This window comes from Tachypleus tridentatus, chromosome 12 (genome assembly GCF_004210375.1).
Source record: "Tachypleus tridentatus isolate NWPU-2018 chromosome 12, ASM421037v1, whole genome shotgun sequence".
Taxonomy (NCBI): Eukaryota; Metazoa; Arthropoda; class Merostomata; order Xiphosura; family Limulidae; genus Tachypleus; species Tachypleus tridentatus.
In genome coordinates this window covers 31092509-31116726 of record NC_134836.1, presented here as the reverse complement: position 1 = coordinate 31116726, position 24218 = coordinate 31092509, and the positions used below count along the sequence as shown (strand labels likewise).

General features: G+C 34.4%; 1 protein-coding gene across 4 annotated transcripts in view; it reads left to right on the top strand.

Moving 5' to 3' along the window:
* cyp33 (peptidylprolyl isomerase cyclophilin-33) overlaps positions 1–24218 on the top strand; it is a 32050-nt gene that overhangs the window by 2736 nt on the left and 5096 nt on the right. For 3 of the 4 annotated variants that reach the window (XR_013019212.1, XM_076473696.1, XM_076473695.1), the window contains exons 3-10: positions 9841–9884; positions 17294–17320; positions 17908–17989; positions 18519–18619; positions 18717–18846; positions 22954–23033; positions 23574–23679; positions 23959–24034. Coding sequence is in view for 3 of the 4 variants with exons in the window: in XM_076473696.1 (XP_076329811.1) it covers positions 9841–9884; positions 17294–17320; positions 17908–17989; positions 18519–18619; positions 18717–18846; positions 22954–23033; positions 23574–23679; positions 23959–24034 (646 nt within the window). In the remaining variant the exon portion in view is untranslated. The remainder of the gene's footprint in view (positions 1–9840; positions 9885–17293; positions 17321–17907; positions 17990–18518; positions 18620–18716; positions 18847–22953; positions 23034–23573; positions 23680–23958; positions 24035–24218) is intronic. The other variant, XM_076473697.1, reaches the window with a different exon arrangement.

The following is a 24218-nucleotide window of genomic DNA, read 5'->3' as shown; positions in this document are numbered from 1 at the left end:
CGTAACTTGTTGATCCTCCTCACATGCACAGGAGAGTAAAAAGCAAATTGCAAAAGTGAACAACATGCAGTTTTGAATATTATAAATATGTCACATTGAATTTTACTGTTGTCTGCTTCACATTTTTATCAGAAATATAGCATTATTATTATATTTCTCATTTTCCTTTGTTTGCCATCAGTACTCTTGGGTTGAGCTGGGTGATTAGTGGTACTTGCTAATTGAGTAATCAACAGTTTCATTAATTTGTTACATTTTACTAAAATAAAATAGTTCATGGTAAGGGCTAATTACCTGTTCTCTTTTTTTCATCAGCATTTTACAAGAACAAAAATGTTGGTGACAGATACTGTGAGACTGTTTCTTTCCCTGTATCCAGCAATTCAATAATAACAAAAATAAAAGTTGATGGTGCATGTTTCCAGAAAGCTGCCTTCCCTTTAGTCAGATTTCAAAATTAGTGACATTGGTGGATTGCCTTAGTAGTTTTGCCTTAACAAAAACAGGGTGAGCAAATTTAGTGGCAATATTTTGATTGCTTAAATATTTGGAATAATTGAAATTAGTAACAATCACTAATTCTCATTTTGATTAGTGGCTTATTTTTATGACTATTGATTTAATTTTGATTTCTGAAACAGTACTTCCCTTTTCTTACAACATTAGCTATTCCCATTCAGTGCTGCTCTCTATATGCAAGCTTTTTATTATGCATGCCACAAGCCTTCTGCACTCCTTCCTCTTGGAATTAAATAATTCAAACATCTCATGTAAAACATCATGTGTCACTTCTCCACCATTAGGAGCATAGACACTCATGTAATGTATATGACTTTCTCTATGTGCCTCTACTGAACTATCACTTCAAAAGTTGGCAACACTTGCACTTGGATGTTTTCATTTTATGTCATGATTAGTGCTTTAGATTTACTTAGTTATCAAAGTGGTTTCGTTTTAATATACTCACAGAATATGACAGCAGGCTGGTGCACTTATCCTTATTTTGGTTGGATTTATTTTTACTTAAACATTTTTTTCAACTGCTGCAACATGAATTCCAAACATTGATATCTCCATTTTGGATGTCGAACATTTGACAGGCTCTTTAACATAGAAAGATTTGGCAGCAGTTATTTGAGGAGGGAATGAATATTACATGAGTCTATCTCCAGAACTTGTCCCGCTTTTTCCTGAACATATGGAACCTGGGCAGGCTGACAAGGGCTTTGATTGCTTGTATACACCTCCCAGATTTACTGTGCTTTCCTATACCCTTTTTGAGGATTCTGTTTTGCCTTCCATGTTGTTTTTTTTTACTTTATTTCTCAAGTATCTTAATTTCTGTCTGTTGCTCCTATATTTTATGACCCTCATCTTTAGTCAATGCATGACTATACTTCCCAACCCTATTGGTTTTTCACTATCCCGTGATTTTTTGACTCATTCTGAACAATTCACCTCTCAGTTGGGGGATGGTGTACGTATGACTCATCCACCATGGGTTTCTGTTCATTATGCCAAAGCATCTCATAGGGGTGACTGTTTATATCTCAACCAAGAACTGTTGGATTCAGTTTTACATGTTCATTTAGTCTCACACATGCCCACTGTTCCCACCTCTGTCTAACCCTGATATTTCTTTGTGTAGTACCTTTCCCCCTATCCACCCCTTGTTTGTGGCTCTTCACAGAAACCCTGAAGGATTTTCTGAGGATACCCTCTCTCTCCTTACCTCTGCATTTGCACTCTTGTCATCTTTGGCTCCAGCTTTGCAAGCATGGTTGATCTGTTGGTTAGACCTTTTAGGTTCACAATATCTCAAACCCATTTACCTGCTCTCTATCTCCAGGATTTGCATATGTCTCTGTTTTTAAGAGTTGTTTTCTTTTGTATGGTCACAGAGTTCTTGGAGTCTCAGGTGCCATCTCCCCAACATCAATTTGCCCTTTTATATCTGGTTACCCATTTATCTCAGTCCAAGCAGAGTGTGGCACTGATTTTGATTTCCCATTCTCCCCCTACCCAACCATTACTTGCTCCTCTTTTTCAAGATGCCACGATTGTTCATTTTTCTCAACGTTGCATGATACACTACCAACAGTTCTGGTGGCTGTCTAGTGGGTTAGGTATGGTGGAGACCAAATTGTAGTCTTCATTCATTCACTGGTGGTGTCCTTTCACCACCAATGTTAGGATTCTTTAAGTTTTATCTGAGTGATGCAAATTTTCTTTTTTGCCCTATTCTCTTGTCAAAGGTACTTATTCTCTGCTTTCTCCTCAGGATCTCATAACTTATCAGCATGTATAAGAGGCAGTACAGGACTTCTTCACCCACCAGGCTGTCAAACCTATTCCACATCACTCTCTAGGGTTTCAAGAGGCCTGTAATTGGTTTGGCTTGCTTCAATCGTTTTGTTCAACTCCCACATTTCACCATAGAATCCCACCTCACTCCAGAGCGATGGATGACCAAAATGGACATCTTAGATGCTTGTTTGCATGCTCCTATCTTGGTATGGTCTTGTCCTTATCTTTGGTTTGTCCATCTAAGGTAGATGTACCAATTTTGCATCCTGTTCTTTAAACTAGCTTCTGTGAACTTTTTTTTTGTAAGGTGGTGAGAGCATTTACTTTTCATGCCCTAGAGCTGCATTTCCATTTTTACCTGGACAGCTGGCTACATCTGGTCCATTTTGAACTGGATTTGGCCAGTCGTACTTCTCAGCTTTTTCTGAGAGCTGCTCAGATGGACTGGTTGATCAAATTGGAGAAGTCCTTCCAATGTTGTTCATTTAGGTGTCTTTTTTTTCAACAGTCAACTCTCTCAAGCCTGCCTTCTTTCTGTCTCCATCCTATGGAATTGTTATTTCACCATACCCTGTTTATTTCCTCACTTTCTTTATGCAAGATTCTTTCACTTTTGGAGATGTGGTCTTCTATGACACCTCTTACCCCACAGTGATTCACACATGCATTCCCCTTCAGTGGACTCTACATGATCATTGGAACTTTGTTTGGTATCCCTTGATCCTCCCATTACATTTCCTTCTTTTCTGATAGATGATCTCCTATGGTGGTTGGACAAGACTTGCACATTAGTGGGTGTTCTGTTTCCTCTTTCTCCTTGTCTGAACTTCCGGCACTTTATGGACACATCCCTTCAGAAAACTGAATGTTCTTTACATATCAATGTCCTTGAGCTCCTAGCTGTTTGTTGAGCTTTGGATCTCTTTCTTCCTATTGCCAAACATTGTTTGGTAATGATCTATATCAACAATTCAATGGTGGTAGCTTAAATTAATCACCAAAGCAATACCTGGTCAAGATCCCTCAGTTTTTAGACATTGGATTTCCTATATTGGACCCACTCACAACACATTCCTTTGGTTGCATGTCACATCTCCAGTATTTTCAACCTCAAGGTGGATTATCTATCCTGTCTCAATACAATTTACCGTACCAAGTTGTCTCTTCATCCTCTGTTTTCAGGTGGTTTGCAGTATGTTGGGTTTTTACCACTACCTTTAATCACTAGTTACCCCTCTTTTGGTCCCAAATACCTCATTCTCAGGCTTTAGCTGTAGTTAACTTCAGCAGAGATTGGTCCTACAAATTCCCTTAGCCATACCACTGTGTGCTGGGATGTTATAATCAATCCATACTTATGATCTCAATTACAGTTTCCTCAGTTACTTCAAATTCAGTTATTTGCTTCTGTACCAATTTTTTTGTTATCTGACTACCTTCATGAACCCCATTTACCAATCCTGAATCCCACACTTCACACTTGGCTTTTGTTCAGCCCTTGGTGAGGAGATCTGGTTTCTCTCATCGTATAACTTTTCATTTGTCTCAATCCATCTGTTCTTTCTCCATGATTGTGTATCAGCGTAGGTGGAAGGTGTTTTCCAGATGAACCCTGACTTGGAGATTTCCCACTGCTCATCCCACCATAGCTGTTGTCTCACATGGTTTTTTGACTCAGGGTCTTCAGTATTAATTTCAGGTTATTGGTCAGCCTTATCACATACCTTCCATCTTCCTCATTACCACAGGGTTTTTCACTCACTTATTTTCATGTTACTCTGATCCTACCAGAATTGTGAATCTCCTAGGTGAAATGCTTTTACAGATTGGGATTTTAATATGTTATTCCATTCTCTTACTTTATCTCTCTCTGTTCAAACCTATATCTTCATGTTCTTTGTTTCACCTGTCCCTTATAGCATATTTTCTTCTCATTTTGGCTTGTGAATGTTGGTGGTGTGAGTCATTTGTCACTGGCATTGCAAGGACATTTTTCCACCATATCTAACTTCTCATTTATCCAGATTGTTTCTTCTCTAGCTTCCATCTGAGGTTCTTGTCTATTTATCCCATTGTGACCCTCTCTGTTCAGTTGGGTTTTTTGTTTGATTCATTTGGCTTATTTCTCTTTGTGCTCATTCCACCATACTTTATTCTGTGTTACTTCTCTTCTGGTCTGATACCTTATCCTTTCCCTCACTTCTTGTCATTGTTGGTCTTTGGAAAAATCGTACAATTGGGCATGTGGACCAGTCTTATCATATTAATCTCCCATTGTTTACATTACATGACAGTTTCTGCATCCTTGGGTTTTCACTTTCTATCTGTGGCTGTAATGCAGTCTTTGCTGTAACTCTGACATGGCAGTTAGACTTTCCTAATATTTTCATTTCTTAAAGGGGCCCATGCTTCATACCTATGTTACATGGAACCTGCTCTGTGGGGAGTGGTGTTTGACCAATTAATGTCTAAGACTAAATACACACTGTACTCCATGTTTGCTAGCTTTTCTTTTTTAGACTGCCCACCTTTCAGATGGGGTGTTTCACAAAGTTGCTTGTAAGTTAATAATCTCATGATGTGTTGCTTTCTAAATATGCTGATTCTGGATTGTATTGCCCATGGACTTTATGGGTAAGAAAGGAGGTAGCTGCCCGTATCTGCCATGCTTCAATTGAATAACTCGGTGTTTTTTGGTTTGTTTTTTTTCAAAATAGGATTTTACTGTGCCAGGTGATGACATTCCTCTGGACTCTCCATTGCATTTCTCCCTCACCTATTTTCTTCTAGTGGAGTATATGATATGAGTCCTTATCACAAGCCAGTTTTAAAACTGCTAAGGTGGTTGACCATGGAGGCATCCTCGTAAATGGGTTCCACAAAAAGATGGCTGAAACAATTCAATCGAGAGTAGGGTGGTGATGTTCTGCTAATTTAGATAAGATGTGGCCTCCAGAGTAGTTCAGCCATCACCTTGCTGTATAACTTCCTTCTGATACTGTTTGCATGAAAACTGGAATTGAGCCACTGAAAATGCAGTTCAACTTCAACCCTTTAATTGGCAGCTTTCATCTTACAGATGTGTGGTTGTCAGTACTACGTGGCTAAGTTTTGGATTTAGAGTGACACAATCATCACATGTCCTCACATAACTTTTGGGTTGTCTGTCAAACTTCCTCAATTTTCTCTTCTTGTGTTGTGGGCAACAGTGGTGGTATGTGGGACTGTTCCAGTTGTATCTTTGACTATCCCTTCTTCTTTCTTCTCATGGGGATGTTATTGCCAATAAGATGCTTCTGGCCTGTTTCATGGTTGAGGAAGTTGATTACATTTGATAGACATTCTCTCAATACTAAATGTTATATTTCCAGATCAAATCTATGTCATATCTAGGAATTGGTGGGATTTTCATTTTTCTCTTTTTTGGGTGTGAGGTGTAAATAGGATGATCCTCATCTTACCCTTGCATGGATTTTGGTACCTCTTTAGGAGGTTTTGTATGTAAATGACATAACCGAGTACAGTCCCCTGCACCATAAGCACTCTACCTCAGAGGATGCATTCTCATGTACCCACTTTTCTTTTGGTGGGATGGAGTTACTATACCTTTTTCTAGTTTGGATCAATTTCCTATCATGTTCTATTCCACTCAAATGTGCTTTTCTCATTTTCTGCCTTGTTTTCTTATGCATTCTACATTTGAGTGAAGTTTATATGCAAAAACGGCTCGTTTGGGCTGAGAAAACACTTTTACATGGAAGAGCGAACAACGTTTCGACCTTCTTCGGTCATCGTCAGGTTCACAAAGAAAGAGGTAACTGACCGAAGCTGACCACATGTTTGAAAGGGGTTGTGTAACTGTGTGTCGAAATGTAGAGGGCGGTATTAGATGTTTGAATATATAATTTTATTTATTTTATTATATTAATATAGGTATAAAGTCGTTCCTTTATATTGGTTTATTTTGGGTTTAAGTTGTTGTATAAGTAAGGCTTCTTTAATTTTGCATTTGTTTATGTTTGTTTCTTTATTTAGTATTTGAGTGTTTTCTATGGTTATGTTGTGTTTATTTGACTTGCAGTGTTCGAAAACGTGTGAAGGTGACTTTTTATGTTCTTTGAATCTGGTTTCCATTTTTCTACTTGTTTCTCCAACATAGAAGTCGTGGCAGTTATCACATTGTATTTTATAAATAATGTTGGTGTGGTGTTTGTCAGTGTAGTTTTACATAGTATAGACCTCAGTTTTGTGCCGGGTTTTTGAATAAATTTGGTATTAATTGGAATGTCATATTTTGTTACTAATTTTTGCCAAATGTTGGTTATTTGTTTTGCTGATGTCAGGAATATATGGTATACAGCAGTATATGGTTTTGTGGTTTTTTGATTCGTGAGCTGTATTTACTTTAGTTGGTTGATTTTGCTTTCTGTCTAGGTGGGTGCGTATAATGTTTTCTACGGTTTGTGGAGGAAACTTATTGATGTTGGTGAAGTATTGTTTTATTTTGTCTAATTCATCGTTAATTTTATCTGGTGAGCATAGTTTTATGGCTGTGTTTATTTGGTTTCTTAGTATGTTGAGTTTTTGTTTTGTGTCATGTGCTGAGTCCCAAGGAATGTATAGTCCAGTATGGGTGATTTTTCGGTGGATTTCTGTTTGAAATTGTGTATCAGTTCTTGTAATTTTGAGGTTAAGAAATGATATTTGATTGTTTTCTTCCTGTTCATATGTGAAACAAACAAATAACCAACATTTGGCAAAAATTAGTAACAAAATATGACATTCCAATTAATACCAAATTTATTCAAAAACCCGGCACAAAACTGAGGTCTATACTATGTAAAAACTACACTGACAAACACCACACCAACATTATTTATAAAATACAATGTGATAACTGCCACGACTTCTATGTTGGAGAAACAAGTAGAAAAATGGAAACCAGATTCAAAGAACATAAAAAGTCACCTTCACACATTTTCGAACACTGCAAGTCAAATAAACACAACATAACCATAGAAAACACTCAAATACTAAATAAAGAAACAAACATAAACAAATGCAAAATTAAAGAAGCCTTACTTATACAACAACTTCAACCCAAAATAAACCAATATAAAGGAACGACTTTATACCTATATTAATATAATAAAATAAATAAAATTATATATTCAAACATCTAATACCGCCCTCTACATTTCGACACACAGTTACACAACCCCTTTCAAACATGTGGTCAGCTTCTGGTCAGTTACCTCTTTCTTTGTGAACCTGACGATGACCGAAGAAGGTCGAAACGTTGTTCGCTCTTCCATGTAAAAGTGTTTTCTCAGCCCAAACGAGCCGTTTTTGCATATAAATTTCTCAACAAGTGGGTTTCTCGTCATCACTGATTATTTGAGTGAAGTGTATGCCTGGATCAGAAATGGTACAGTTCCCTCATCATATCTTCCAGTAGGTACTTCCCTCCACTCACACTTCACACCCTTTCTCTCTATTCATTTTTGGTGCTTCTGTCATCTTCAACATTATAGTTTGGTAGCAGTGCGTAGAGAAAGTCACATGCCATGTGAGTGTGCTATGCTTCTATTGATGGTGAAGTGACACATAATGATTTAAATGAGAGACATGTTGGAATCATTTGATTCCAGTAGGGGTGTATGAACAGCTTGAAGCATGCATAATAATAAAGTTTGAATATAGAGGGCAGAACTAAACAGGAATGTCCAATCTTGTTCACACAGATACCTATCAGAAATACATTTTTAGTACATGGAAATTATAACTTTGACTAATTCAGTCAATGTAACTGCTGTTTGTAGATAATCAATTAAATTGGCCAACTCTACAGTGCTGGTAGCCATTCTTGGCATTAACTAATCTTCTGTTGTTTGAAAGTGAATGTTTAAACAAAAATTGAAGCATTTTCCTAATTTAATTTTGGTTGTTTTTCTTATCATATCTTCCAGTAGGTACTTCCCTCCATTCACACTTCACACCCTTTCTCTCCACTCATTTTTGGTGCTTCCGTCATCTTTGAAGTTAGAGTTTGGTAACAGTGAATAGAGAAAGTCACGTGCCATGTGAGTGTGCTATGCATCTATAGATGGTGAAGTGACACATAATGATTTAATATAGAGGAGTAATAAACAGCTCAGTTCACATATCTAATTTGACAGTTTTTATGTTGTATGCTACAGTTTTATTTATATTTTTAAAATTGTATTAATTCTGAATGTAGCTACTTTGGGGAAATTTGATCCTAATTATGTTTTTTCTAAGAGCAGAATTCTCTTATTAGCACCTTTATAATGGAGTTTTGGGGCATAATAATAGATTTGTAGGTAGTGTGTTTACAGAACTGAAAGTTATTGGGGATAACTGATGTGATAGTTTCAGTTCAGCTTGTCTTCTACCTAATCATATATTTCTTTACCAAGATTTTTGCAGACTAATAATATAAAGTTTAGAAATGAAATAATTTAATAATAAATATGCAAGACTGTCCATGCACACCCATACCCAAGAAATTTACATGTGAAATTAAACTTACTCTTTATTTTTACACAAAAAGTTTAACTAAGGAAGTCACATCAATGGGAGTTGGGAAAAACTAGTTAACTGGATTTTAGCAGGTTGGGTCAGAGAAAGCAAAAAGTTATTATTAATGGAGATCCTTGTAATGCTTATTTATTCAACTGTATAGCTGTTAGGCACATTTACTCTGTATTTTGATGTGTGTGTGTATATATATATATATATTTTAGTGAAAATTAATACATTTTGATAAAGTTAAGTAAACATAATCACAAGGAAGAACTGCATTAATAACAGCAAATCCAAACCTCTGACTAATTAATTAGTTTGTTATAACCTAAAACAACAAGCTGCAACAAAAATAAATTAAACAAAAAACACTGCAATAATTGGAAAATAGTAATACCTTAATCAGTGATGATGAGAAAACCCACTTGTAGAGAAAAATATATAGGTAAAAACTGCTAGTCAGAACCTGACAATGACCGATGAAGGTCGAAACATTGTTCGCTCCTCTACATAAAAATCTTTCTCAACCCATACCAGCCATTTTTACATATACAGTAATACCTTGTTTTTTATTCTTATTTTTATTTCAATTAATTTTTCTTCTTTACTTTGGAGAGCAGTCACTTTCCCACAACTGTCTACAGGCAGTGAAGGATGATATAGATGTGGGAAGTTGTGGGCTTGAGCACCCACATTTTACTCTCCTAATTTGTATTTCTATTACTACTTTTTTAATTCTTATGTGAGACTGGTGAATGGAGGTTAAGATTAATAGACAGTGTATCCCCACTGCAGTGTGGGTTTCACTTCTGGAGTCACTTCTGAAACCTAGGGTACATTTTATAATCCCACATTATAGAGGTTGTTCCCTAGAATCTTTTCAATTAGTGCAGTGTTTTTTGTTTAATTTATTTTCTTGTGGCTTGTTTTTCGAGTTATATATATGTTATATATATTTATCAGTTTTACCTTGATTACATCCACCAGAAAAGCACAGAGGCTTTGCTTTTGTGGAATTTGAATTAGCAGAGGTAAGCATTTTCTAAAATTGACTTTACTTTTGACTGTGTCATTCAGCATTCTTTAACACTTTTTTCATTTGAAGTCATCTTTTTTTTGTCTGTACTCTATCGGGTTTCACCATGAAATTGTTTTCAGCATGTTAATAAAGTTTACATCAATAGAAAAATGAATTATTACTTCTTTGTGCTGATTTTTGAAGAAAATAGAATGAGAGAATACAAGTTTAAAATTTGGTAAAGATGGATTGAGCTTCAAATTGATTAGCTGATCACATGAGTTGCAGTTAGTTGTAGTGGTAATGGCACCTTGCAAGGAAATAAAGTGTGGGTTTTTATTACAGTCTCTTCCTCACCACAGTAAACCTATACTTATAAAGGATTTGAAGAATACATAACATTAACACTACTAATCTATTCTTTTTTAATTATTCATCAGACAAGCTGTGTAAAATAGTAACAATAAATATGAAGCCCAACCTATCATTTAGTTTACTACTTGTCACAAAGTTATGTTGCTTTCAGGGAATTAATCTCCCATCAGTAACCCTAGACAAATAATAACAAGACTTCTTATAGTGGAGGAGAGTATACTATGTGTGAAATGTGATTTTTTCACAACAATGAACCTATAATTTTGTAGAATTTGATGAATATGTAACATTGATTCTAGTAATTTATTCTTCTCACTTATTCAGTGGAAAAGCTGTTTAAAGGATAGATTTATTTTTTATTTTTTTTGCAAGAGGGTTCGTTGTGCAAGGTAATCTCGAAAAACCACATGGTCCTTTTTATCTTATTTGAAAATAGATTTATGTGTTTTGGAAACAACACTTTTTTTGTAACATATTGTAATGTGTGCAAGAAGTTGCAGGTTCTTAAAGGTCATTGCATCAGATTTTTAAGTGTTTTGAAATTCCTATGGAATCCTCTATATTAACTTTTACTTTTCAAATCCAGAATGAAAAGAAACCTTCAACATCAACCTTGTGTTTCATTGTATACTTGCAAAAACAAGATTTTAAAATGTGTACCTATAAAAATTTAATGCAATATATAATTATACCTAATTCTGATATGGTACGTTACTTCTGCCACATAAATGACTATTCTTGTTCACTCCTGCCCCATATACAATTTTTTTTTGGCATCCCACAAGTCTCAATCTCTCATTCACAATATAATCAGTTGATTCAAATGCATCTCATGTGCAAATCCTCCACTGATAAATATGTGACTCCCTTTTTTCAGTTCTACAGAATTGTTACTTCTCATTTCGCAGCACTCATGTTGTAACATTTAATTTGTGGTCTCTTCAGTTTTTTGTTTTTTTTTAACTGCATCTTTGTAGCAATTTCTCTTAAAAAGTTTGCTTTTACTACACAGTAGTAATATTTGTAACTTGTTGAGTTATTCTGATGTGGAATTATTTTATATTTGTTTCTGCCAATGTAGTAGTGTTTGGTTATTCATTTTGCATTATGAATTCTGAGTTACCACTTTGGAAGTTATATGTTCTATCAGTATATTTACATGGGTTTCAAGTGACAGTATTCAACAGAAAAATCAACTTTTTTTTCTTTGGGAGACTGATAATTAATGTGCTGACTTTCTTTGGGCCTCATCTCAAGTTTGGGGACTCACACATTTTGAAATACAGTCTGCCAAACTTGGAAAGATAAGAGGTTATTCTCTTTTGGTTTTTGAATACTTTTATCACTAATATTATTATCTGTACTTAATTAGCTTCCATAATATAAGTTTAGTTAGATTGGTCAATACCTACAGTTAAGTTCAGGTTCACAATTAGGCTTTGTTATATCCTTTGTCATATAGTATTTGATTGGACTTACCATGCATCTTTGTTATTTTAGGAATACCTGTAATTTATCTTACTGGTATATCAGTCACTAGTTTAATTATTTTGTTTTTGTTCCATACATCCTTTCTTGTACATATCTTGTTATTAATACACACTTACTTAATTTTAGAAAATTACATCTATTTTGTTTTTGTTATTTTTTATCTTTTACACTTTGTATTAACTTGATTTGTGTGAAACTCTTGAGCTGGGGTCACCACAAACGTTTTCCAATACTGTACATACTTATTGTCAGGTTAGGATTTTTATTTAGAGCTAAGTGATACACTTTGCCCTGCACTGTTCAATTAGGCTTAACAAGTGTCTGTAATTTTCAATTTACATGTAATTGCTAACTAGATTAAATATCTTGTTTTCTTCAACACATAACATCTAATGCATATGTTTATTTTACTATAACATTTCTTAACAATTATAATACATGGACAATTTCATTTTTGTCATTGTTTATAATATATACTCCTTACTCTTATTTTGTTTAATTTATACTTCTTGCCATAAATTTCATTTTTGAGGACCCCTAGGGGTTAGGGTCCACCCTACCTGCTCCCACTATTGCCAACCTACAAAAATTGCTGAACCCATTCAGACAACCTAGATTTTGTCAGTTTTTCTCCACCTGATCTTGGATTACCTTCCCAAGCATCTTCTGCAGAATCTGCTAGGCCTACCTAATTTTTTTTCTTTTATATACATTTCACAGTATATTTCCCTTCTTTTCCTGACTTTGTTTTAGGATGATCATTTTTGTTTCTTGTTTGAAAATGGGTAATTGCAAGCCTTGCCCTACACAGGCTTTGATTCTTTTTGCCTTGGCTTATCATCAGGCAAACTCCTTTCTTGATTATATGTCATTCAGATTTTTATTAATCCTATTAATTTTATCCCCTACCTAGATTTTTCAGCTTCTTTTTGCCCTATCATCTCTCCTACAGATAATGTTTCTCTCCCACCTCCTTTCTTAGTTTTTTAGCTTCTTGTTACCCTGTTATCTCTTCCTACAGGTAATGTTTCCCTTCCACCTCCTTTTTTACTTATACCACTTACATTTAGGGATTTTTGTGTGATACCTTCTCATTCTTCCCTCCCTCTTGGGTTGTTTGCCATCTTCAGTTGTTTACTTCCGTATGTGGCTTTTTTGCTTCTAGGATCTTCTTGAGTGGGACGCAATTGTTTGTATACCATCCACTACCAATAGGGACTTATGATCAGGGTTTTTTTTCTTCACCTGCCCATTTTTTGGAACTACTCCTGTACATTTTTTTTGGTTGTTCTTTTGTTTCATTTTGAGACATTGTCATCATTATTTTTTTTCAATGTCCAGTACCTTCACATCCTTTATTTGCAAGTTTTTCCATTCATCATACATGCTTTATGCTGATTGGAGTACTGGATTGATCAGTCCCATCTGAGTCACTTCTTGGGTTTTTCCCATTTTAATATGTAGTCTTTGATCTCAAGTTTTGTGGACTATTTCTGCAGGATTTAGAATGCCCATAGTACATGCTCTTATTTTTCATTTCTCAGGACATCTTGGGTATTTTCAGTACACCATTTTGTACAGGTATCATGCTTTGCCTTTTAAACTTGTTGGGTGGTCTGCATTTTATCTGAGTTCCAAATTTGGGAGGATCTTACCAACATCATTAATTGAATTGCTTGCTTGAGTTAGCTCCTTGCAAATGGGGTTAGTCTTAACATACTCATGTACTTCTTCCACAGTCAACTCAGGTAATTGGATAAAGTGATTCTGTTCCATATCTCACATTCTAGTCTCTTTGTGGAGTATATTTTTAAACTCCCCCCTCTGACAGGACCATTCATTTCTCTCCTCTAATGCATTTGATGGAGTTTTCTTTCATTTAAACCATTACAGTTTACTATCTTATTGCTAGCAAGGTTCTAATGCATTGGGGGATTTAGTTTGTATTGGAGCACTTCTTCTTTTGGATCTAGAACATTTCTGAACCTTTCAGGAGGTATCGCATGATCCATGGTCTCTTGCAAGGGTTCCTTTGGATTTTCTTCTTAACTTTCATCCTTCTCTCTTCAACAGTATGCTTTGGTGGTTGAACATTTCCCTATGATATTGGGTTTAACACTTCTTTTCTCTCCTTTGGATTGTTTTTCTCCCTGTTACTCATCTTCAAAGGTAGGGTGGGGAGTTTGATCAGTAAGAGTCTTCAGGGCAATAGTCTACTGATGAAAAGTCTTATTACCTTAACACCCTGGAACTTCTGCCAGTCCAGTTCACATTCTTCTACTTATCTAGATCTGACTAAACATGTTTCATTCTGATTATTTAATGATAGTGGCTTATTACTCTCCAAGCGAACATTCAATCTTGTTTCCTTTGTGTCAGACAGAGTATCTCCCTTTTTAATCCCATGCACTTTACACTTGATCCTCCAATTCTTGGTGTCTCTGCCTTCTGTGGGAGATTCATCCATGCAAATGTTTTGAATCTTTTATTGATTCTTAATTTAGGTCTTTTGTTTTTGGTTTCTGGGTCATCATCCACATGCCCTGGCTGTCAGTACATTCAGACAGGATTATATCCAGTTTATAACTTTAGTTTTTGGCTTCATGGCTGGCACAAGTCTGGTTTTTCAGTTGTTTCAGCTCAGTATGTTCTTTTTGTTATGGATTGATGTAGTTAACCTACATTTTTAGGCTAATTTGGTATATTCTTTTTAACTTTTTCCTTTTTTTGCCATTTTCTACCTTCACTCTTAGTCAGATCCAGATGATATTATCTGTCCAGTACATGCTGTAGGTTCCTTCATCATTTTCAAGACTTCTTTCCATTGAATATATTTCCCATGGTTCATACATTTACTCTGCTTCTTTGTCTGTAATTTGTTTTTCTCTTCCTCTCTTGCCCATTGGTTTTGGATTGTGAATTGATTGGTCTTTTATTTCTTTTATTTTTATTCCTATTGTTTTTGCTGAGATCATGCACCTTCTCTTTTCCATGCAACCTTTTTGGTCATTGAGAGTACTTCATCTATCAAGCACTGGGAATACACCTTATACATTTATCTCCCATTCTCTCTTTCTTTTTTATCAGGGGGGCCATTATCCATCTGCTGCTGTCCTTCCCTATTCAGGTAGACAATGATTGTTAAGATACCTTTATATATATATATTATTTTCCAGGGACATGTTCCTATTTTTTCTTTAAGGATCCCACTTTTCTGTCAGTGGTATCTGTCCATGTATGCTTAAATTAGTTGAATTCACACTGTAAGCCCATGATGACTTGAAAGTTATAATTTGCATGGCTATTTAATGTACAAGATCACTTGTAGGTTTGTCTTTGCATTATGTTTGCTTCCTTAAAATGCTTGTTCCAGACATTACACACCCTTGAACTTCATGGGTAAAGTAGAAGGAGATAGCTGTTCATCCCTGCCATGTCTTAGATTGAATTAATCAGATGTGGTTTGATTTTCAAAATAGGGTTTTCATGGTCACACATTGTTCTGTCTCAGGTGTTGTTGTTCCCCTGGATTCTCCACAGCAGTTTCTTCCTCCTTTTTCTTCTAATGCAGTTTGGGAGTTCTTACTCTCTCCTAGTTTGAAGCTGTTGAGGTGGTGAACCATGTGGGAATTCTCCTAAATGTGATAATGGTAAATTATATAATATATGACCATTCAGTTGAGAGATAGTTGATGTTCTTTTGGTATACATGACAAAATGTCTTCCACCATATATAATTGGAATAACATGTCAAAATTGCAGTTTTCCCATTTTATTTGGATCCCTCATCTTACTCTCACATGGAGGTTGGTTCTCAGTGGCTGGGTTTTGGATTTAGAGCTGAATCAATCAATGTAAGTCCTCTCACATTTATTATGGATGTCTCTATTTTCTCACTCATTTACACTCTTGTTCCTCCATCTGTGTTGTGGGTTATTATGAAGATACTTGCTGATTAATATGGTTCCTTCCTCTTATATTATCCCTTGGTAATTTTATTATACCAAGAATGTCTTTACAATACTGTAACATAGGTTCCTGGATCCATCAGTTAATTTCTCACTTTGCTACCTTGTGTCCCACTCATAGATCAGGGGAGTACAAGATTCTCTGTTCTGAGGAACTCGAGGTTAAGATGGTATGAACCTCTGTTCCATCCCTCACCAAATGGCTGGGTTTTGAATTGTAGTTGACTAGTTACTGGTATGATCCTCTTTTGTATCTCCATATAGATGTCTTAATACAAAATGATAAAAAATCCTATAACCCAAACACTTATGAAAGGTGGACCTTTCTTCCTGAAGGACAGATTGGGATGTCAGTTACAAGTGGTCTTGGTTTCAGATTGTTGTTGACTTGCCAGCAGTATTGTCCTCATACTGCTCCTGCATGAGTGTCTGTTCCCAGTGACCTGGTTTTTGTGTGCATTTGGCTAGCTGTGTTCCCTTTGTTGTGCCCTAATAATTCTTTACCTAGAGGCACATACTTTTACTACTGCCTGTTGATATCCTCTTGGAGGTTGAGATTCCAGTACCATGTGATTTGGATCCAGCCAATTGTTCTCTCTCTTTTGGATGTGCCCCTCCCAATTTCTGCTCATGCCTATGACACCTCTTTCCACAGTGGACAAAGAGTATGTATGGTATAGAAGTGGTGTGGTCTCCCATGTTTGCTCCTTTACTGTAAAGATCTAATCCTTTGTGGGTATCCCTTGGACACTTTTCAAAGAATGCTTCTTTCTTTTCCTTGCACCAGTCCCTCCACCTATTCAATGTGGGATTTTGGCTATGTATGTCAGCTGAGGTAATGTACTAAATTGGAAGTTGTAATTTTTCAAAACTGAAAAAATCTTTCCAAGAGGTACTTCCTCTCATACTTTCCATCCTTCTTCTTCACTGAAAACCAGTGTTTCCACTTTCTGCCAAAATTTGAAATGATAGTTTGATAGAATTGAATAGAGGAAGTCACATGCATCAGGAGAATGTATTGGTGAAAGATTTGCTTATAAAATACATTTTAATCAGTCGACTGTAAGGTATGTGGGAACTCAATGCTTGTGGCATGCAAAAAAAACCTTTTTGTGCATAGAGGGCAGCATTGAATGAGAATAGTTATTTACTACTCATGTGAAAAGAGGTATGTATTGGAGATATATTTTTATTACAGGAAAATTATAACTTTAGAAAAATTCTTCATTTAGTATAATTTACTCTTTTTAAGATACAAGTCAGTTTTTACGTTTTTACTATGATTATTGCCTCTTTTTATAAGTATAAATCATGAAACAGGTTTGATATAATTTGTATAATTCATAGAGTTTTGAAAATTATAATTAGTTTTATTTAAAGTTACATGAAAAGTTTAGAATTTTATTTTGACTGCATCGTTATTAAGAAAAATATTTATCCTAAATGTTTATGCATATGTTTATCTTAAAGAATGAGTTTAAAGCTTGATTCTTTATTTTTCATTGTTGTTTGTTGGTTCTTGTTGTTTGTTACTTGTTTTAAATTGATGAAACAAAGTTTTTTTGTTTTTTTTTTAATTTGATTTCAGGATGCAGCTGCTGCTATTGACAACATGGTAAGTTTTGTTTTTGATTTGTATGGAGACTGAACAGTTAACTAAAGTATTTCTGCATTCTTAAAAGTAGTAATTAGTAGTTTTGAAAGACACCTTAAACTGTAGGGTTTTTTTAATCAGGAAATGTGTTAGTATGTTCTTGAAGTGTTTCTTGTTATTGTTTATCATTTATCTTGGTATACATGGCAATTTTGTTTTTAAAAGTTGTCTCCTTAACCTGTAAGAAGTAGGTTTGGTTTCACATAAAGAAAAAACATCAAATATGATGACTAAAAATGTGGAAGATGTTGTCGTATGCAGTGATTATACATCATCATACGTATATTTTTATTGACTTGCTGGTTAATTCTGTGCTTAAATATCAAACACAATGTAGGAGAGAAAAGTGTGCAATAAATGTTGACATTTCTTTTCTGATAAGGATTTTCAATTTGAGGCTGTATGTCATAAAAGAATAGATAAACTCTTCTTTGACTAACACATTTTGATGTTGCAGAATGTGTAGTTAATTTTGAAATTTTCATTTATGATGAGAACTTTCACTCAATTGATAAACCCTAACTAATGAAGAAATATTCACATAACAGAATGATTCTGAGCTCTTTGGAAGAACTATAAGAGTTAATTTGGCTAAACCAATGAAAATCAAGGAAGGTTCAACACGTGCAGGTAAGGACTGATTAATTTAAAAAAATTGTCCATAAAATACTAATACTATAGTAATATAGTATAAATTGGTATACTTTTGTATTTGTATAAATATATACAATTGCCATGAAGAAAATTACCGATTTTCTAATTTTCCTGCTTTGGTTATGAAAATGATCCATCCTATGCCTGTGTACAGTGGAATAACCATATACCTTATTTCTTATATGCAGTTTTTCAAGTTTCTTATAATAATATCCTAATACTTCTCTTGTCGAGCTAGTTTTCATAGCTTTGCTCTCAGTCCTATTCCTATCTAATAAAGTTTGAAAATTTTGACCAGGTGATGATCTGTATCAGCAGCTCAAAGTGTATTCAAAGCTACTTAGACAGATGCAGTCTTTTAAAAACACCTTTCAAATTACAAACAGTTTTCTTAATTTTCATATACTATTTTATTATAATCAATTTTACTCTTATTATATGTCTGGTTTACTGATTTTAGGGTGCTTACTAATTTCATTTTTTAAATTATTTTTTTGGAATTCAGTTTGGGCTGATGATGCATGGCTAAAGCAACATGCTGGTGAGACTCTAGAACTAGAAGAGCAGGAGAAGGAAGGCCTTAAAAGGCCTGCCAAAGAAGCTGAGGTATGAAACATGTCACATTTTTACTTAGACAAGACAGTGTAGCTTAATATTTTTACTAACAAACTATTTATTAATTAAATGTAATGTTATTGAATAGGAGGAAGAAGAACCACAGAAAAAGAAAATGAAAAGCAATCCAGAAGTGTATCTTGATATTAAGATAGGAGGAGAGGAAATTGGCAGGATAAGGATCCTTCTCAGGAAAGATATAGTACCTCGTACAGCAGGTAATAAGGGTGTTAAACATTGTAAGTTTAGTATTTTTGGTGGGCAAATAACCATTATTTTTGGATACAGTTTAACAGCTTGGATCATTACTGATTCTTATGTACACTTATGTTTCATAATTTCTTTTATGCCTGAATAACTAAAAATGTATATTTATTCAAAACAATATATTTAAGTTTTCTTTGTAACCTAAGATGTATATTAGATATATATGCACATAACGTTTTGGATAAGTGGTATATCTAGAAAAGATGCTACTCCCTGCATGAAAAGTAATTAGGTCCCTATGTTTATTCCCTTTCTTGGCAATTTTTACCTTTGTCAGGCCTTTTTAAATTGGGCCCTCCTGCAATAATGAGGGCATACTTACATCACTGTTTGATTTTTTATATGCTTATGTGCATGTTATTATGGTATATACACTGCTGGCCAAAATCTTAAGGCCAATGAACATACAGAAAAAATATGCATTTTGCATTGTTAGACTCAACCACTTATTTGAGTAGAGCTTCAAAAGATGAAAATAAGAAAAGGAAAAAAAACCTTTTTTAGCATTTAATAGGGAAAATGTGAACTCTATGAAATAAGCCTAGATACTAGCTGGTCAAAAGTTTAAGACCATACCAAAAAGAAGTCCTAAACAGGATAGGAAATGCCCAACAAGAGGTCTCAGTAGTGAGTTGCATGGCCATCAATGCGAATAACTTCAAACATTTGCTTTGGCAGGGTCAATATAAGTGTTTGCAGAAGATTGGCTAGAATGTCATTCCAAATGGTGAAGATGGTGTCACGAAGATCATGCACTGTTTGGAATTGACGTCCATTGCTATAGACTTTCCTTGCCATCCACCCCCAAACATATTCAGTGAGGTTCAGTTCGGGCGAACATGCTGAATGGTCCAAAAGAATCGTGTTATTCGCCAAGAAAAAGCCCATTGTCCTGCGGGCACTGTGGATTGCAGTGTTGTCCTACTGAAAGATCCAGTAATTTCCACACAAATGAGGACCTTCAGTGAATAATGATGCTCTCTCAACATGCCAGTGTAGGCAGCTGCTGTTTGATGGCCCTGTATAACCTGAAGCTCCATTGTTCCATGGAAGGAGAAAGCACCCCAGATCATGATAGAACTTCCTTTACTGTGTCGAGTAGAAAATGTCTCCAGTGGGATATCCTTATTGTGCCAGTAACATTGGAAGCCATCTGGACCATCCAAGTTAAATTTTTTCTTGTCAGAGAACAAAATCTTTTTCCACTTTTCTGCATCCAATGTTTGGTGCTTCTCAGCATAGTTTAACTGAACTGTTCGTGGTGTGGAAAGAGGTGTGGCCTTTGAAGACGTTTACGGTTTTTAAAGATTTTCTGTCATAGATGACGTCTTATTGTTCTTGAGCTGCATTCTGCATCTGTAAGGGCCTTAATCTGGTTTGACAGTCGGCTGGTGTCTTGCTAGACAACCTGTCAAATCCTCCTGCTGAACACCGGTGAAATTGTTTTGGGCTGACCACTTGAAATTCTTGTTCCATATCCCTCAGGGTCTTTTAAGAAGTTTACAACAGCAGTTTTACTGTGGCCAATCTCACCAGCGATGGCACGTTGAGAGAGATCTTGCTTTTGCACCTTGACAATTCTGCCATGTTCAAACTCTGTCAGCTTTTTAGCCTTTGCCATGTTTTTACCAAATATAACACAGGAGATGTGAGTGGGAGATATAGACAACAATAATGCTTGAACACAAATGACTAAATTTTGTTACCTGTTTACCAATTAATGCTTCGTTTCAGTATGGTCTTAAACTTTTGACCAGCTAGTTTTTTAGGCTGATTTCATAGTGTTCACATTTTTCCTATTAAATGCTAAAAAAGTTTTTTATTTTTATTTTCCCTTTTCTTATTTTCATCTTTCGAAGCTCTACTCAAATAAGTGGTTGAGTCTAACAATGCAAAATGCATTTTTTTCTTTATGTTCATTGGCCTTAAGATTTTGGCCAGCAGTGTATATATTGTTTTTATTTTTACTCATAAATGTACCATCTATGACACATTGCTATAGACTTTCCTTTTTGGAAATACATTTTGCATTGTTAGACTCAACCACTTACTTGAGTAGAGCTTCGAAAGATGAAAATAAGAAAAGGGAAAATAAAAATAAAAAACTTTTTATGGTATATACACTGTACCATAGTGTATAGTGTATACACTATATATATTTAGTCACTATATATTGTTTATTCAACAAACAATAAATGGATGTTTATTAAAACTTTAATATAAGTTTTAACTTATATTAAAAGATAAGTCATTTATCTTTGTGACTAAGATGGAACTACTGTTTTTTTTTTCTCCAGTTAAACAATAATGAACTAAATACATCACATTGTTGTTCTTAATGTTATAAAGAAGATGAAAATACTAAACCTTATCCACTATGTAGCACTAAGATAGGTAGGCCATTTTTTATTAAAAGTTTGGGTTAAAAATTTGTTTGTGGTTGTATAACTCTTTGACATTTGTCATTGTTTACACTCCTGTATGAAAATAGATTTGATTTTGTTATTTGTCTTTTTGAAATGGGTATACATAACTTCTATGTGAATAGAATGTTGTCTTTACACAATAACTGTTTTTTTTTATGATATTTCTCTTGATAAATGAAATGTTCCAGTCTTACCTGGAGTCTGTTTAAGCTTGTGAACAATAATGAGCACTTTAATGGGAATTTCACTTCACAGTAATATCTGAAGTGAGAGTTGTTAAACATGGGAGACCATGGGAAAATAGTTTTAACTATATGGATGACATTTCAGGATTGTGTCTATTCCATATATCAATGGATAGATATACTAGAAACATTTTAAAATTTTCTTCTCTAGAAATTATTAGAATCATCTATTCTGGACCACTCACTGATTTTCTCATTTTGGAAGGAATATACAAGCCAGACTACAGCTAACACAAAATAAAAGGCATTACCATGACCAAAGTCAAGGTGACTCTATTATGGCCAACATAAAACTAACTAGTAAGAAACTAGCACCAGCTGCAGGGCCACCTGATATGTGTCCACATGCTTATGAAAAAAATTATTCTAAATTGAGAATATCATCATTAATAATTACTTGAGGACCCAACATTAAGATATTGTAGTGCAAAATGAATAATGGATGCAACATTAAATAAAAAAGTTAAATAATCTACATATTTCAGTACTTACACTCTATCAAAGCAGGACCACTGAACTTGATTATTCTTAAAAAAGTTATACTTTTTCCATTCCTAAGTCAGGATGCAAAGCTCTAGACATTCACCCAACTTGCCTATATCTTGGTCCAGTTATGGTTTTCTCTGTCAGCAGGCTGAGAACAATATGTTTGAAAGTATATATTCTCTTCATGTTCTGCTTGTTATCAACAGATATTAAGATATTTTCAAAAACTGATTTAGTGTTGAATTTGTTTAAATTAATAAATTATGTTGTACATGTAAATGGGTAAAGAAATACAAAACTCAGTTCTCTTTTGTTTTTGACAAAAGATTATATTTAGTATATTTAACTAAGTTTAACTATTTTATGTGTATTAATATATTTGTGATTTTTTTATTGATATGTTTTTCCTCATTGAAACAGTTATGTAACCTGACCAAAAACACACAAATATCACATCATCAATAATGATTTCTTATCAGCCTACTATAGTCAACTCTCCTTGTGCTTGCTCATTATTCTTATCTGTCTTCTTGGAGTAGAAAAATATTTCTATAGCTTTTAAAAGAAAGAGCATAATAATAATAATTCACCATTGGATACAAGGAAAATGTGTAAGAAACAATAAAAAATCAAGTTACCTTAGAAAGTTAAAAATCACAGTATTCAGCTTTCAATTAAGGCATTACAAAATTACTCAAAATGACAAAACGTTGGTTATTAGTAATTAAATTCATTGTATAGCTTGGATCCTACCATTTATAATACATTTTAAAGGTTAGTGACCCTGAGGAAAACCAACTTTTAAAATCTACTCATCCCTGGATGTTTTTTGTAATCTATTAAGGTTTTAGTTGAATGGTATGCTTACTGTTTCTTCATATAAAATTTAGTTTTTTTCTAGAAAACTTCCGTTGCTTGTGCACGCATGAGAAAGGTTTTGGTTTTAAAGGAAGCTCCTTTCATCGAATCATTCCTGGCTTTGTATCCTTCTGAAGTATGTTTTATTTTCACACATTTTCCTTTGAAATCTGTAGTTTTATTTTTCATTTATTATTGTGAATATTACTGTAGAAGGTATAACAAAAGTAGTGCCTCCTAATTATTGCAAACTAAGCATCTTTAAAATATCATTTGACTTACCTAGATTTAAGATAGCTTCATTACTGATAAATCTGTTAATGTCTGTGGGGGAAAAAAATATTTCATGATCTGTCTTGCAAAAGTTTTGCTTAGTTATTACTTTTGTATGAAGCACTATCTAACTCTCATGTCTCAGTAATTATATAAACTTCAAGTGATCAATGAACTGAGATAAATATAAAACATCTGAAACTTTCTTTTTCAAGAGAGAAAAAGTAGATTTTCTGTTGTAATCCACATAAAACAGTTTATTTAATAATTAAGAAGAATTATTTTTAAATAAAGAAATAACTTTATGTGTATAATTGGAAATAGACAAATCCAGAATGATTTAACAAGTTTCTTCCTTGCTGCTTCATTCTCCATAACAAGTATTACTAGATGTGTCAAGGGGGAGATTTTACAGATCACAATGGAACAGGAGGAAGATCCATCTATGGACGCAAGTTTGAGGATGAGAACTTTACACTAAAACATACAGGACCAGGTAGGAGCATTGATTTTAGGTAGGAGGATATTTCACAAGGTAGCAGCTAGATATGTATGTTGATTTCAATGACTTTATTTAATTAGAAGTTTGGGTACTGATTTTACAAGTTTTCCCAGATAGTCAGCTGTGAAGAGTTTGTTTCGAAAATTTCCCAGATAACAGTGAGAGGTTAATGTGATAGTTTTGTATTACAGTATTATACATAAATGATCATATTTTTACAGTATATTATGATGTGATATACAGTTGTGTTTACTTCAACATTTGGTGATACAGGTATACTATCAATGGCTAACTCAGGACCTAACTCTAATGGTTCTCAGTTCTTCATCACGACAGAAAAGACTGAGTGGTAAGTTAATGTCAGCTCTTAGATTGTTTTATTTGAAACTTTGATTTTAATATTTAAATTTATTTACTTTATAAGCAACGGTTCAATTTAAAAAGAAAGAACAGTTTTCAAAACTTGCCATCTGCTGACACAGTAGCTGTTTCTTGGTCTCCAGGTTTTCCACTCTTTGCCTATATATAGATTG